Raw genomic sequence first — 15,386 nt, forward strand, 5'->3', positions numbered from 1 at the left:
GAGTTGAAGTCCACGAGTCATAAAAGGGCCAAGGTTGCCTAACCCTGGCCTACTTGAGTAATAATATGGCATTCAATTTATATACAGGTAGTCCTTAACTTACAACCTGATTTAACTTCATTTCAAAGTTACAACAGCCTTAGAAAAAGTGACTTGCAACCATTACACCACCCCCAATGGTCACGCCATTGCAATTTGCCACTTGGCAACCACTTACACTTATGACAGTAGCAGCGTCTTGTAGTCACGTGATCAGAATCTGCGGCCTTCCCAGCCAGCTTTCGACATGCAAAGTCAATTGGGAAAGCTACATTTAGTTAACAACTGCTCACTTAATGGCGCAGTTAAAGTGGTCACAAAATCAGGTCTGACCCTAGGATGTCTGCCTTTAAAACTGCATTGGCTTAGGATGGAAATTCCGGTTCCAATTGTAGTCGTAAGTTGAAGTTTACCTGTCAAGAGCCAGAAATCAGGAGATTCAGGCAGTTCAAATGAATATATAGGTTTATTGCAAGCTGAAGCTCTCTACAGAATCTGAACTACAAACAATCAAAGCAAGTTGGTGGTAGATGAGGAATTCAGGGACTGAGATCTCCTGTGGGTGTGAAGAGAATTGAGACTGATGATATACTTGACCCCTCCCTCAGGCTCAGTCTGGCCATCCCCTACAGTACCTGTACTGCCAGACTCCCAGCGATTCTAGGTGATTTACAATTGTTAAAACATTTAATAATAAAGGATCATAGAAAAACACCCTGCAAAACAGAGAGAAGAACAGGATGGGGGGAAAAATAAACCCAAAAAGGAAGGAGGGAGCAAGGGAGGGAGGGAGGAAGGAAGGGAGGAAATGGGAAGGGAAAGGGAGAGAGGGAGGAAGGAAATGGGAAGGGAAAGGGAGGACGGAGGAAGGAAGGAAATGGGAAGGGAGGGAGGAAGGAAGGAAATGGGAAGGGAGAGGGAGGGAAGGAAGAAATGGGAAGGGAGGAAGGAAGGAAGGAAATGGGAAGGGAGAGTGAGGAGTGAGGGAGGGAGGAAATGGGAAAGCAAAGGGAGGGAGGGAGGAAATGGGAAGGGAGAGGGAGAGAGGGAAGGAGGAAATGGGAAGGGAGAGGGAGGAGTGAGGGAGGGAGGAAATGGGAAGGGAGAGTAAGGAGTGAGGGAGGAAGGAAATGGGAAGGGAGAGGGAGGGAGGGAGGAAATGGGAAGGGAGAGAGAGGGAGGGTCAGTCCCTCTGGTACAGAATGCGGCCGCGAGAGTTGTCTTGGGAGTTTCCCGGTACTCCCATGTTACACCTTTGCTCCGCGAGCTACATTGGTTACCAGTTGTCTTCCGGGTGAGGTTCAAGGTCTTAGTGATGGTTTTTAAGTCCCTACATGGCATGGGTCCGGAATACCTCGGGGACCACCTGCTGCCGGCGTCAACTCCCCTCCGCCCTGTGCGTTCCCACAGAGAGGGCCTCCTCAGGGTGCCTCCGGTCAGAGAATGCCGGCTGGTGGCCCCCAGGGGGAGGGCCTTCTCTGTGGGCGCCCCGGCTTTGTGGAATCAACTGCCGGTGGAGCTCCGGATGGCACAGGATCTCCGCTCCTTCCGGCGCGGGTTAAAGACCCACCTGTTTGAACAAGCTGGCCTGGCCTGATGGGGAGTTAATTTGGGTTTTAAATATTTGTATATTTTATTGTTTTATCTTGGGCATTAATTTAATTCTATTTTAACTTTTGTAGTTTTGTATTTTTATCACATGCCCTGTTCACCGCCCTGAGTCCCTCGGGAGAAGGGCGGTATAAAAATTTAATAAAACTAAAACTAAACTAAACTAAACTCTTCTCCAGACTTTCTAAAGCAGCCTCACCATCTGCTCCTATCCAGCTCCTTGGGGACAGGAGAGAGGATGATACTTGGTAATGAGATCGTGTTTCCCCTGTTAACTGCGAAGCCATTCTGAGCCCTCCGCTTTGGAAGCCGGCTTATCCTTCGGTCGCACCTTGCCTGGCGCACGTGGGAGACATAATTAGTGTGAAAAGACTCCGCTTCTCTTAGCCCACTTGGACGCTTCTCCACCGCAGTTGTCTTCATGTAAAGAGATGGGGACAAGAATTTGGAAATGCTCCACTAACTCCCCCAAACATTTCTTCCTAACAGGCTCTGATTATATTTGGGCGAGTGAAGATCCCGTAACGTTGTGAGAGGCCACCTGCTTGAAGGTCAAGCAACTGGAAAGGCCCACATTAAAATTCCAAATTCAGAATGGAGCTGGAAGGGACCTTGGAGGTCTTCTAGCCCAACCCCGTGCTCAAACAGGAGACCCTGTGCAATTTGAGACAAATGGCTGTCCAGTCTCCTCTTAAAAGCCTCCAGTGATTGAACACCTAGGACTTCTGGTGGCAAGCTGTTCCACTGGTTAATTGTCCTCGCTGTTAGGCAGTTTCTCCTTTATTCCAGGTTGCTCCTCTCCTTGATTACTTTCCATCCATTGTTTTTTGTCCTGCCGTTCAGGTGCTTTGGAAAATGGGTTGACCCAGTGCTTGGATTCAAATATGTGAACAACCAGTTCTCCGTGTGGGATGCCACTTCCGGAAGTCCATTCTGGGCCTGGGCAACAAAAAATTAGCTACCGGTTCTGCCGAACTGGTGTGAACTGGCTGAATCCCATCACTGCCCCTCCTCCGAGATCCAGATTGTGTGACCCTGTGGTTCTTTTGTCAAGCATGAAAGATTGGTTGATTCCCTAAGATTTGGGCCTGGGAAGTTAAGTGGACCCCAGCTGGTTGATTGGTGTGTTTCGATCCAGCCTTCAGACCAGAAACGGAATGATTTCAGTCACTGTATGTAAATTATACTAGTTGTTCTGTACCTTTATTTTCTATTTTATCCCTGTTTGGCTTCAGCCCTCCAGGCACTTATCTTTAGCCCCCCACAAGCGAGGGAGGCAGCCAGATTTAAATATTTATATTTAAATAAGTAAACTTGTGGTCTTTTGTTTGCTTGGGTCTCACCCTTAGCCAGTTAATGCATAAATCATTTTTAAAGCTGCCAAAGGCAAATGGGAATAGAGAAAGTATAATTGCTTAAAGGGAGGTGCATTTTCTATGCCATACAACCCGAACACAAATACAATCCAGCAAGGAATAGAACAAAAATATCCAAAGAAACAAGTTACAGACCTCTTAACATTGCTTGAATAAACAGATTCCTCATTTTGCAAAGGCACCATACGAATCTGACAGCGAAAAACAAACAAATCACGTAACCCGGCTTTCACGCCTATCTAAATAAACACAACTGCAAAGAATATTACTCTTATTTACCTTGTGTTTAAGCACAAAACAGAAGAAAGGAAGTATCAGCTTAATTTCGCTGCACAACAATGTTAAGGAGACACATTAAAAACCATGGCAGCTGATACCCTGAATAGAGAAATCCCAAAGAGGTAACGGTATATGACAAAAAAGATAAATTTTGTAGATAAATTAGACCATACAAAGCATACTAATAATATACGTTGCGGTTTTGTGAGGTTCTTGTGGTGGGAATTACGAATTTTTGTTCACAGTCAAAAATATACAGTAATGTTGATAAGGATTGATAAACGTTGATTAACTAAAATGTGTGGCATGAATTCTATGCTGCGCTTAATTTACACAACTGAAACATCAAAGAAGTGATTGTCATCAATAAGATCAAGTAAAATTAAATAGTACAGCACTGTATAAATGCCAGAGAAGCTTGTCATCAGGACCACAGTCCCCAATCAGAAGATAACAATAATAGTAATAATAATAACATCAGCACTAATAGAAACACCACTATGTCTTATTTACCATTAGAATTCATTCCAATGCTTCATTAAAACAGGAGTGTCCTGCCTTTCAAATTATTCGTTATTAATTTCCAGTTGCTCAAATACTGCCAGAAAAGAAAAGAAAAAGAAAAACTTTTAAACATAGATAACTTTCCAAATTCAGTTTTGATAATAGATAATAGGAAAAAAATGATCTTTCCCCCGTGGTTACAGCGTAAGCTTGTAATTGGCTGCAAACGAAATCAAAAGCTTCTATTTCTTTTTATTCTTTCTTTCTGCTTTCTTTCTTTTTTCTTTTATTTCACTGTATTTAATCATAATCATAATAGTAAAGTTGGAAGGGTCCTTGGAGGTCATCTAGTCCAACCCCGTGCTCAGGCAGGAAACCCTATGCCATTTCAGACAAAGGGCTGTCCAGTCTCTTCTTAAAAACTTCCAATGTTGGAGCATTCACAGCTTCTGGAGGCAGAACTCAAGACAGCGAGGAAATCCCCCCCTCCTCCTATTTTCCTCACAACAACGACCTTGTGAGGTAGGTTGGGCTGAGAGAGGGATTGGTCCATAGCCACCCAACCAGCTTTCGTGCATAAAGCGGGACTAGAACTCACCAGCTCCTGGTGATTGGCCCATAGCCACCCAACTGGCTTTCGTGTATAAGGCGGGACTAGAACACACAGTCACCTGGTAATTAGCCCAAAGTCACCCAGTTGGCTTTCAAGTCTAAGGCGGAACTAGAACTCATCGTCACCTGGTGATTGGTCCAAAGTCACCCAGCGAGCTTCTGTGGCAGGGGTGGAATTAAGAGTTCAGTTTCCTTTCTTTCTTTCTTTCTTTCTTTCTTTCTTTCTTTCTTTCTTTCTTTCTTTCTTTTTTTCCCCTTTTGCTTTCTTTTCTCCTGCTTTCACTAATTTGCATTAGTTTTTATGCTTTTTGTAGAAAAAAATTAAAACAATTCATAATTAGGAATTAATAAGGAATAATTTTTAAAAAAAAATTTTGAAAAAAAATTACTCCAGAAGACACACACCCCCTCCTTTCTGCTGCCCTACCACTTTGGAGCATCCGCGATAAATGGCATGAGGTATTCGGAGTGACGAACCCCCAAAGAGTAAGACGGCCCCCTTGTCTTGTGAACGCTGACTTTTTCTGGGCTGTGGGCCCCTGGCCCGGGGGTCTGGAAGGCTCTCGGGGGCTTCTGGAGCCTCTTCAGCATGGAGAATGCTGGGGGGCGGCAGAAGCAGAGGGCAGGTGCCTGGGAGTTGTAGTTTGCCGGGCCTGGCGTTTGGCAAGGTCCCTTGGAAGCGCTGCCTTTAGCGTTCCGGCCGGAGATAGCAGCCCGGCTGGGCTTGGAGTGTCTGCCAGGAATCCGTGCTCTGAGCAGTGAGGGGAGGGTGTAGCTGTTGGGAGCCGGAACGGCATCCAGTGGACGAGATTTAGGGCGGGCACCTATGGAGAAGGTGGGTGCCCGCTGCTGAAGGTTGGGTCCCAGCTTCTCTGGACTGTATGTACCCGGTCCGGGGGTTTGAGGCAGAGCTGGGGAAGGTGCAGAGACAAATGTAGAGTTTAGAGACTTTTTGTAATGGGTGTCAACGCTGCTAACGTGGAATGTTCTTGCTTGACAAGGGATGCAGAAGCAGCCATCTCCTACGTTAAACCTGTGTATTGCGATTGAGTTTAAGGTTGGGAGGGGGGGGAAGAGGAGGATGGGACCTTCAAGGCCATCTCTTAGCTAAAGAAGATAAGACCTTGTCGGGTGGAAGGGAAACTGGATTCTTTAAATTAATTGGAGAATATGATTAATGACAAAATTAGAAAGGGGGAGAATTGCCTTTTAATATATGGTGCAAGGGGGAGGAGATTTCAGCTTCCTTCGAGCAAGCGTTTGCCGGTGTGTTAGGCTGAATAAAGGACTTTTATTTTTATTTTTATTTTTTTATTTTAATTCCATTTATATCCCACCCTTCTCTGAAGACTCAGGGCGGCTTACAAGCTTAGCAGTAGCCTTCATTCTATGTATATGCCTGCTTATTAGGGCTTTCACACACACACCCCAAGCGGCATTTTTACAAGGTCAGCTTAATTGCCCCCAACAATCTGGGTCCTCATTTTACCTACCTCGGAAGGATGGAAGGCTGAGTCGACCTTGTTTACTTTTAAGGTAAACAGTGCCTCAGAGTCACTTGAAAAGCCCATACAACTTGACAGCGGGTGGTGGGAAGAGGGGAGGGAGTTGGCCTGAGGAACCAGGAGCAAAGCAATGAACCACCAGGGCAGAGAGTTCCTCCAGCTTGGTGATTTTAAGATGGGTGGACTTCAGTTCCGGCCTGCCTGCCTGCCTCTCTCTCGCCCCCACCCCCGCCTGCTTCCTTCCTTCTTTCCTCCCTTCCTATTTCCCTTCCTCCCTTATTCTTTCTTTCTTTCCTCCCTCTCTCCCTCCCTTCCTTTCTTCCTCTCTCTCTCCCTCCCTCCCTCCTTTCTCCCTCTCTCCCTTCTCCTCCTTTGCCTCCTTCCTTCCTTCCTCACTCCCTTCTTTCTTTTCTCCCTTTCTTCCTCCTTCTCCCTCCTTCACTCCCTCCTTCCTTCCCTCCCACCTCCTTCCTCCCTCCTTCCTTTCTTCTTCTCTCTCTCCCTCCCTCATTCCCTCCTCCCTTCCTGTATCTCTCCTTCCTTTCTTCCTTCCTCCCTCTCCCTACTTTCCTCCTTCCTTTCTTCCCTCCCTCCTCCTTCCTTACACCTTCCTTTATTCTTCTCTCTCCCTCCCTCATTTCCTCCTCCCTTCCTCTATCTCTCCTTCCTTTCTTCCCTCCCTCCTCCTTCCTTCCACCTCTATCTCTCCTTCCTTCCACCTCCCCTCCTCCCTTCCTTTATCTCTCCTTCCTTCCTTCCTTCCTTCCTTCCTTCCTTCCTTCCTTCCTTCCTTCCTTCCTTCCTCCGTCCCTCTCTCCCTCCCTCATTCTTGCCTCTTTTCCCTCCTTCCCATTCCTATTGTCATTATTGCTTGGCGCTTACCTGGAGGTTTTGCTCGTCCCAGCATGGAGTAAGAAGGACCCGTCATCCTGCCGAAGCGTGTGTGCTCAGGGGACACATAGTAACAGGGTCCAGGACTTGCATCATGGCCTGAGAAGAAAGAAAAAACAAAGGGAGACAATTATTTGTAAATAATTCTTCGGATATAGGGTTAATGCTTCAGTTTATTCTAGCATTTGGCTGGTGGTAGTAGTAGTAGTAGTAGTAGTAGTAGTAAACGACTTTATTGTCATTTCAACAATATACAGTACAGTACACAGTGAAACAAAACAACGTTACCCCAAGACCAAGGTGCTACATCAGACGACACAAATCAAAAAAGAACAGAACACAAACTACACATAACTCTAAACTAAAAACTTTTAAAAAACTACAAATACAAGTATTTATAGTTCCAGTTTCTTCATATTGAGATTTCTAATGGCTTGTAGGAAGAAACTGTTACACAATCTGGATGTCCGTGCCCGAATGCTCCTGTACCTCTTTTCAGATGGCAAAAGAGTAAAAAGTGTGTATGAGGGGTGTGTGTAATCAGCCACAATGTTTCTGGCTTTACGGATGGATGCAACGTGTGATGTAAATATCCATGACGGAGGGAAGAGCAACCCCGATGATCTTCTCTGCCATCCTCACTATTCGCTAGTAGGGTTTTGCGATCCGAAACGGTGCAGTTTCCAAACCAGGCAGTAATGCAACTGCTCAGGGTGCTCTTAATAGTCCCTCTGTAGAAGATTGTGAGGATGTGTGGTGGAAGCTGTGACTTCCTCAGTTTCCTCAGAAAGTAAAGACGCTGGTGGGCCTTCCTTGTTATGGAACAGGTGTTGAGGGATCAAGTGAGATTCTCCGCCAAGTGAACACCAAGAAATTTGGTGCTCCTTACAATCTCCACGAAGGAGCCATCGATGTTCAGAGGAGAGCGGTCATATTTTGTCCTCCTGAAGTCAACAGCCATCTCTTTTGTTTTGTCTACCTTCAGAGACAGGTTGTTGGCTTTGCACCAGCCTATTAACTTCTCCACCTCCTCTCTATATGCTGACTCATCGTTCTTGCTGATGAGACCCACCACGGTTACAAATCAATCAAGGTAACAAGCATATCCAACACACTTTCCAAACAATAACCCTATGAGGTGGGTTGTTTGGACTGAAAGTGATTGAAGTCCACACATTGTAAAGTTGACAAGGTTGAGAAACTCTGGTCTATAAAGTCCAATATCGGGCACCCATCCACTTTTGCAGAGAACGGGTGTCTGAAGTCTGCATCCAGTTTTGGTCACCACGATGTAAAAAAGATGTTGAGACTCTAAAAAGATTCTGGAGAAGAGCAACAAAGATGATCAGGGGACTGGAGACTAAAACATATAAGGAACGGTTGCTGGAATTGGGTATGTCTAGTTCAGGGGTCGGCAACCTAAAAAAGGAAAAGAGCCACCGGGAACCGGTTCCATCACAAATTAAAAAAACTGGGAGCCGCGTGCGTGTGTCCATGCACGCGCATGCGAAAAAAACGTTTTGCGCATGCGCACGCGGTTGCCAATTTTTTAAAAAGTGAGATGGAACCGGTTCCCGGTTGCCCGACGGCGACGGCCCGTCTGCAAAGCTGCCGCTTTCGGCAGCTTTGCAGACGGGCCGCGGCAGCTTCCTCAAAGAGCGGCACCGCTGCCCGTTCGCCCGGAGGTACGCGCGCACCTCTCCAAAGGTTTGGGGAGGTGCGCGCGCACCTCCGGTCGTTCGGAGAGGTGCGCGCGCACCTCTCGGAACGGGCCGCGGCGTCGCTCTTTGAGGAAGCTGCCGTGGCCCATCTGCAAAGCTACCGCTTTCGGCAGCTTTGCAGACGGGCCGCGGCAGCTTCCTCATAGAGCGACGCCGCGGCCCGTTCGCGCGGAGGTACGCGCGCACCTCTCCAAAGGTTTGGGGAGGTGCGCGCGCACCTCCGGTCGTTCGGAGAGGTGCGCGCGCACCTCTCGGAACAGGCCGCGGCGTCGCTCTTTGAGGAAGCTGCCGTGGCCCATCTGCAAAGCTGCCGCTTTCGGCAGCTTTGCAGACGGGCCGCGGCAGCTTCCTCAAAGAGCGACACCGCGGCCCGTTCGCGCGGAGGTACGCACGCACCTCTCCAAAGGTTTGGGGAGGTGCGCGCGCACCTCCGGTCGTTCGGAGAGGTGCGCGCGCACCTCTCGGAACGGGCCGCGGCGTCGCTCTTTGAGGAAGCTGCCGTGGCCCATCTGCAAAGCTCAAAGAGCGACGCCACGGCCAGTTCGCGCGGAGGTACGCGTGCACCTCCGCCCATTCGGGGAGGTGCGCGCGCACCTCTCCAAACGGGCGGTGCCACCCGTGGTCTAGTTTAATGAAGAGAAGGACTGGGGGAGACATTGTAGCAGTGATCCAGTATCTCAGGGGCTGCCCCAAAGAAGAGGGAGTCAAGCTATCCTCCAAAGCACCTGAAGGCAGGACAAGAAGCAATAGATGGAAAGTCATCAAAGAGAGAAGCAACCTAGGACTAAGGAGAAACTTCCTGACAGTGAGAACAATTAACCAGTGGAACAACCTGCCTCCAGAAGCCAGGAATGCTCCAACACTGGAAGTTTTTAAGAAGAGATTAGACAACTATTTGTCTGAAATGGTATAGGCCAGGGTTTCCTGCCTGAGCAGGGTTGAACTAGCACAGAGGTCCCCAACCTTTTGGGCACCAGGGACTGGTTCTGTGGAGAGAGGTTTTTCTGTGGACTGGAGAGTGCGTGGTTTTTGTGTGCTACCTGCATCCCACAGATCGGGCTTTGCTCGTTTGTGTGGATCAGTTGCTGGCATGCCGTGGCCCGGTACTGATCCACGGACTGGGGGTTGGGGACCCCTGGACTAGAAGACCTCCAAAGTCCCTTCCAACTCTATTATTATTATTAAGTCACCAGTTTAACTTTCCTAAGGTATTTCAGTGCAATAGAGCAGGGGTCCCCAACTCCCAGTCTGTATTGGCATCGGGCCACAGCATCACACTTATGACTACTGTAGCATCCCCCATGGTCATGTGAACAAAATTTGGACGCTTAGCAACTGACTCATATTTATGACACTTGCAGTGTCCCCGGGACACGCGGTCCCCTTTTGCGACCTTCTGACAAGCAAAGTCAATAGGGAAAAACCAGACTGACTTAACAACCGTGCTGTCAACTTAATGACTGCAGTGCTTCACTTGACAACTGTGCCAGGAAAGTGTCGCAAAACAGGGCAGAATTCACTTCACAAATGTTGCATTCAACAGCAGAAATTCGGGGCTCAGTTGTGGTTGTAAGTCGAGGACTACCTCTATTTACGACGGTTGCAGAGTCCTGGGGGCACGTGATCACCACTTGTGACCTTCTCAATCAACCTCCGACAAGCAACGACAATGGGGGAAGGAAGCTGGATTCATTTAATGATTCACTAAAGAAATATAGCGATTCACTTACCAACTGCAGCAAAACAGTTATAAAATCAGGAGTGACTGCCTTCACAGTCGCCTTGCTTAGCAATAGAAATTCTGGCCCCAATTGTGGTTGTAAGTTGAGGACTTCCTGTATCTGTCCCCATCTCCTATCAGAGGCAGTTACGAACGATGGAAATTTTAGTGCAGGGGTCTCCAAACCTGGCTGGCTGGCTGACTGGCTGGGGAATTCTGGGACTTGAAGTCTACAAGTCTTAAAGCTGTCAAGTTTGGAGAACCTATTTTAGTGGAAGCATCTCTTGAGTGACCATCCCCCGTCTTACAGGTTACGACGCTCAGCAATGCTGTTGCTCACCGTGATTGTTGAGCCTCTGACGAAAGGAATAAGCAGGACTGGTGAAGCGGGTATAATCATGGTTGACAAATCCAATCGTGGGCGGTAAGCTGTAACATCCAGGTCCAGGACCTAAGAGGACAGGAGAACATTTTTTTAAAAATTTTCTTTAGTCTTCATTAATTTCATGATTATATCCTCTTCTAAAAAGGAAAACGTCACTGGGCAGGGGGCTTCTTTGAATAGAATAAGAGAGTTGGAAGGGACCTTGTAAGTTATCTAGCCCAGGGCTTTTCAACCTTTTCACCCTGTTAGGCATATAATTAAGCCTACCTGGTTGGGTTGGAAATATATAAGCCATGATGTATGATATCACTTTAAATGTGATGATTGGCCAAGGGTGTGTTTGCCTCCCAACGGCCATAAGAGGGAGCTAGGGACGTAGTTTCTCTCTCTCGCTGTTTTTTCACTGTTAGTTACTCTGTTACTGCTGTTGTTGGTTTGCTACTGTGTTAAACCTGAACAACTGTGTTTTTCACCTTTGGACCGGTAAGAAGACTTTGTATTTGGAATACTCCTTGGACTGTTACTATTGTTTATCTGTTCTTTACACGTGTATGACCTGGACTGTTTATTTTTGACTGTGCTTTGTATTACACCACAAAGTAAAGTATTTTGTTTTTCACACCTCAGTGTATCTGTGTGGTTACTGTGTGAACTTTGCTGCTCTCAGTACCTTTTTTGTCTGTGCAACTTCTTGTTAGCCCAAGGAGATCTCTGCACAATTCCTGACACACCCACTGTACCACTTTTAGGATATGGCAACATCCGAGTACCACCAGTCGCCTAGCAAGGTGTCAAAAACTTGATGACCAAAAAAAGAGGAAAAAAGTGATGAAGTACAGGTAGTCCTCGACTTACAACAGTTCGCTTAGTGACTGCTCAAAGTTACAATGGCACTGAAAAAAGTGCCCCCCAAGCCACAGCCGAGCAAGACACCTGCCTGCCCGCCCAGCAGCGCTCTTCCTCCTGTCCGAGGTTTTCATTGTTGTGAGCATTTCTGTTGAGGATTGGCAGCGGGGGTGGGGTGTTTGGTTTTTATTCCCCCCACCCCTCTCCTGTGTGGTTGCAGCAGGTTTTGGCCACTTCACATGACCCTGGCACACTGTGACCGTCATAAATATGAATCAGTTGCCAAACACCTGAATGTAAATCACAAGACCCTGGAGATGCGGCAACATTCCAGCTGATTGGCGCTTCTGGGCTCAGCAGAAATGCCAGGATCAGTGCTGAGCTCCAGCTGGATCCTGGTGCTGATCCTGGCGTTTCCACTAAGCCCTGACAGCCCTGCAGCTCCAGCCGTCTCTCGTTCAGGCTTGTGCGGTGCTGCCAACGGTTCAGCTCATTCCCCTCTCCCGCTACTACTTTTCTAGGATGGTTGTGTACCACCTGCCAGGTGCCAATGTACCACAGCTGGTACCCGTACCACTGGTTGGAAAGCCCTGGTCTAGCCCAAGCAGGAAGCCCAACACCAGGGGTCCCCAACCTAGTGGGCTGTGGCCTGCTGGCCACTGGGCCGCAGGACAGGCTGGCCAGTGCGCGCACGTGTGCGCGCACATGCCCCCACTCGCGTTAGTGCCGCAGTTGTGGCGCGTGAAAACAGTCTGCCACCGCACTGCGGGATGTGAAAATGGGACACCACTGTGCCTTGGGGGGGGGGGAAATGGGATGCTGCCGCCATGCTGTGGGTGCAAAAATGGGCTGCAGCTGTGCCGCAGGACACCACCATGCTGCAGGGTGCAAAAATGGAACGCCACTGCACCTCAGGGGGGGGAAACGGACCACTACTGCGGTGCTGCGGGCACAAAAACGGATGGCGCTGAGCCCAAGAACGGGACAGGGCTAGCAAGTATCATGCAAGTGCTAGCCACACCCATTTGCATCACGTGTGGTGCTTGTGGTCCCATGTGTGCATATAAACTGCTTCCCCCTCCCTTTCCTTCCGGCCCGCGAACCAAGAAAGGTTGATCACCTCTGCCCTACGCCATTGTTTATTTTACATCCCACCATTCCTCAGGGCTTCTTGCAAGCGGATCACAATCTTATCCGCAGAAAAAGGTTGCAAAGTAGTTTGGGTTCAGAGTCTGAGCAAGGGTGTGGGGGGGGGGGGAATAGACCTTTTATCCCACTTTCATTCCTCTTATGAGTAACTCAAGTCAACAAACATACATAACAGGCCTTCCTACTACTACTTTCCTCACAACAACTCTGTGAGGTGGGTTGGGCTGGGAGAGTGGGAGGGGCCCAAAGTTATTCAGCTGACTTTCAGGTTTAAGATGGGTCTAGAACTCACTGTCTCCTGGTGATTGACTCAAAGTCACCCTACTGGCTTTCATGCCTAAGGCGGGACTAGAACTCACAGTCTCCTGATGATTGGCCCAGAATCACCTAGCCAGTTTTTATGCCTAAGGCGGGACTAGAACTCACAGTCGCCTGGTGATTGGCCCAAAATCACCCAAACAGCTGTTATGCCTGAGGTGGAATTAGAATTCACCTTCTCCTAGTCCAGGGGTTGGCAACCTTGGCTCTTTTATGACTCGTGGACTTCAACTCCCAGAATTCCTGAACAGTATGGCTCAGCTTGGAACCTCTCTCTTTCCCTTCAGCATGGCTGGCTCAGGAATTTTGGGAGTTGAAGTCCACGAGTCACAAAAGAGCCAAGGTTGCCTACCCCGTCCTAATTTCTAGCTAGATGCTTTAACCATTAAACCAAACAGGATGTTAACAAGACACCTTTTTAGAGATTTTTTGAAACAATCATTTTGAATAGTCTACAGATTCCTCTTAAATAAGGCAAATCATTTATACACCAATGCATCTAACTAACAACTTCCTGGTTATGTTTACAAAATGTACAAAAACATGCTTTGCTTAACCCAGGGGTAGGCAATCTTGGCTCTTTTATGACTCCTGGACTTCAGCTCCCAGAATTCCTGAGCCAGCCATGCTGAGGGAAAAGGGAGAGGTTTCCAAGCTGAGTCATGCTGGCTCAGGAATTCTGGGAGTTGAAGTCCACGAGTCATAGAGATGCCAAGGTTGGCCTAGGGCAGGGCTAGGCAACCTTGGCTCTTTTATGACTCATGGACTTCAACTCCCAGAATTCCTCAGCCAGCCATGCTGAGGGGAAAGGGAGAGGTTTCCAAGCTGAGCCACGCTGGCTCAAGAATTCTGGGACTCCACGACTCATAATAGAGCCAAGGTTGCCTACCCCTGGCTTAACCCATAACTGGTTGGATTCACAAAATACACCAAGCCACAAGCCATGGTTTACAATCCACACAGGCTATTTTTAAAATCTACCACCCAAAGTATATAATCTTGTCCCTTTCCTCCTGACCTGTCTCAAGGGCTCCAATCTTTGGGGATTTCTTTGGCTGAGAGTCTTCCATCTTCAACCCACACATTTCTTTGATGAAGGAGAGCTGGTCTTCTGTTTTGCTTCTCCACTCCTCCCCTCCTTCCCACCAAGGCCACTTATGAAGGAAGGCCAACAATTTTTTTTGCAATGGAGGAACAAGCAAACAAACTAACAATGTGCCCTCTCCAAGCAAAAGAACAACCCAATTCAAAAGGGGGAGGGGGAAATGAATTTATACCATCCAAAGCAGACTTAGTGGGAAAACAGTGTCTGGGGAAGCTCGGAGAAGTGAAATATAATTCCATGGGGTGCGTCCTTGGAGATAAAAAGATGAGCTGTAAGCAGAGACGCAGCAGGTGGCCAAAGAGGGATTCTGTGTGTCAATTATTCTTTTTCCATCTGATCAGGGTAGCTCACATAAAGCCAGCAGACTACTGAGGTGGTGGTTAATTTGCTGGGAGCGGATCTTGAGGTACGGATCCACTAAAAACAGCCCTGGATTTAACTACCTTTGTTTTGTTCAGCCACTTGGAACCCCTGGATTAATATGGCATCCATTTTGGTCACTACAATATAAAAAATACGTTGAGACTCTAGAAAGAGTGCAGAGAAAAGCAAAAAAGGATGATTAGGAGGCTGGAGGCTAAAACATACAAATAATGGTTGAAAGAATTGGGTATGTCTAGATTAATGAAAAGAAGGACATGATAGCAGTGTTCCAATATCTGAACACTCCCACAAAGAAGAGGAAGTCAAGCTATTCTCCAAAGCATCCGAAGGCAGGACAAGAAAGAACAAATGGAAACGAATCAAGGAGAGAAGCAACCTAGAACTAAGGAGAGATTTCCTGACAGAACAATTAATCAGTGGAACGAGTTGCCTCCAGACGTTGTGGGTGCTTCAACCCTGGAGGTTTTAAGAAGAGATTGGACAACCATTTGTCTGAAACGGCATAGGGGTTGGACTAGAAGATCTCCAAAGTCCCTTCCAACTCTGTTACTCTGTTATTCTAAAAGGTAAAGGTAAAGGTTCCCCCGCACATGCGTACTAGTCGTTTCCGACTCTAGGGGCCAGTGCTCATCTCCGTTTCAAAGCCGAAGAGCCAGCGCTTGTCCGAGGACGTCTCTGTGGTCATGTGGCCGGCATGACTAGACGCCAAAGGCGCACGGAACGCTGTTACCTTCCCACCGTGGTGGTCCCTATTTTTCTACTTGCATTTTTACGTGCTTTCAAACTGCTAGGTTGGCAGAAGCTGGGACGAGTAACAGGCGCTCACTCTTACGGGGCACTCGGGATTCGACCCGCCAAACTGCCGACCTTCTGATCGACAAGCTCAGCGTCCTAACCCACTGAGCCACCGCGTCCCTTCTGTTGTTCTAATTTGCATCATT

At 47.9% G+C, this 15,386-nt stretch overlaps 1 protein-coding gene across 1 annotated transcript; it reads right to left on the bottom strand.

The window, feature by feature from the left end:
- Positions 1 to 4,609: 4,609 nt before the first annotated feature.
- CIMAP1D (CIMAP1 family member D) lies at positions 4,610 to 14,026 on the bottom strand (the record flags this gene model as incomplete). Its single annotated transcript, XM_081315009.1, has 4 exons — positions 4,610 to 5,332; positions 6,809 to 6,916; positions 10,599 to 10,709; positions 13,975 to 14,026. The coding sequence occupies 4 exons, from the start codon at positions 14,024 to 14,026 to the stop codon at positions 4,845 to 4,847; spliced, it is 759 nt and encodes a 252-aa protein (XP_081171135.1). The 3' UTR covers positions 4,610 to 4,844.
- Between the last annotated feature and the right edge of the window lie 1,360 nt (positions 14,027 to 15,386).

The sequence above is a fragment of the Vipera berus genome, assembly GCF_964194415.1.
Source record: "Vipera berus genome assembly, chromosome: 1".
Classification (NCBI taxonomy): Eukaryota; Metazoa; Chordata; class Lepidosauria; order Squamata; family Viperidae; genus Vipera; species Vipera berus.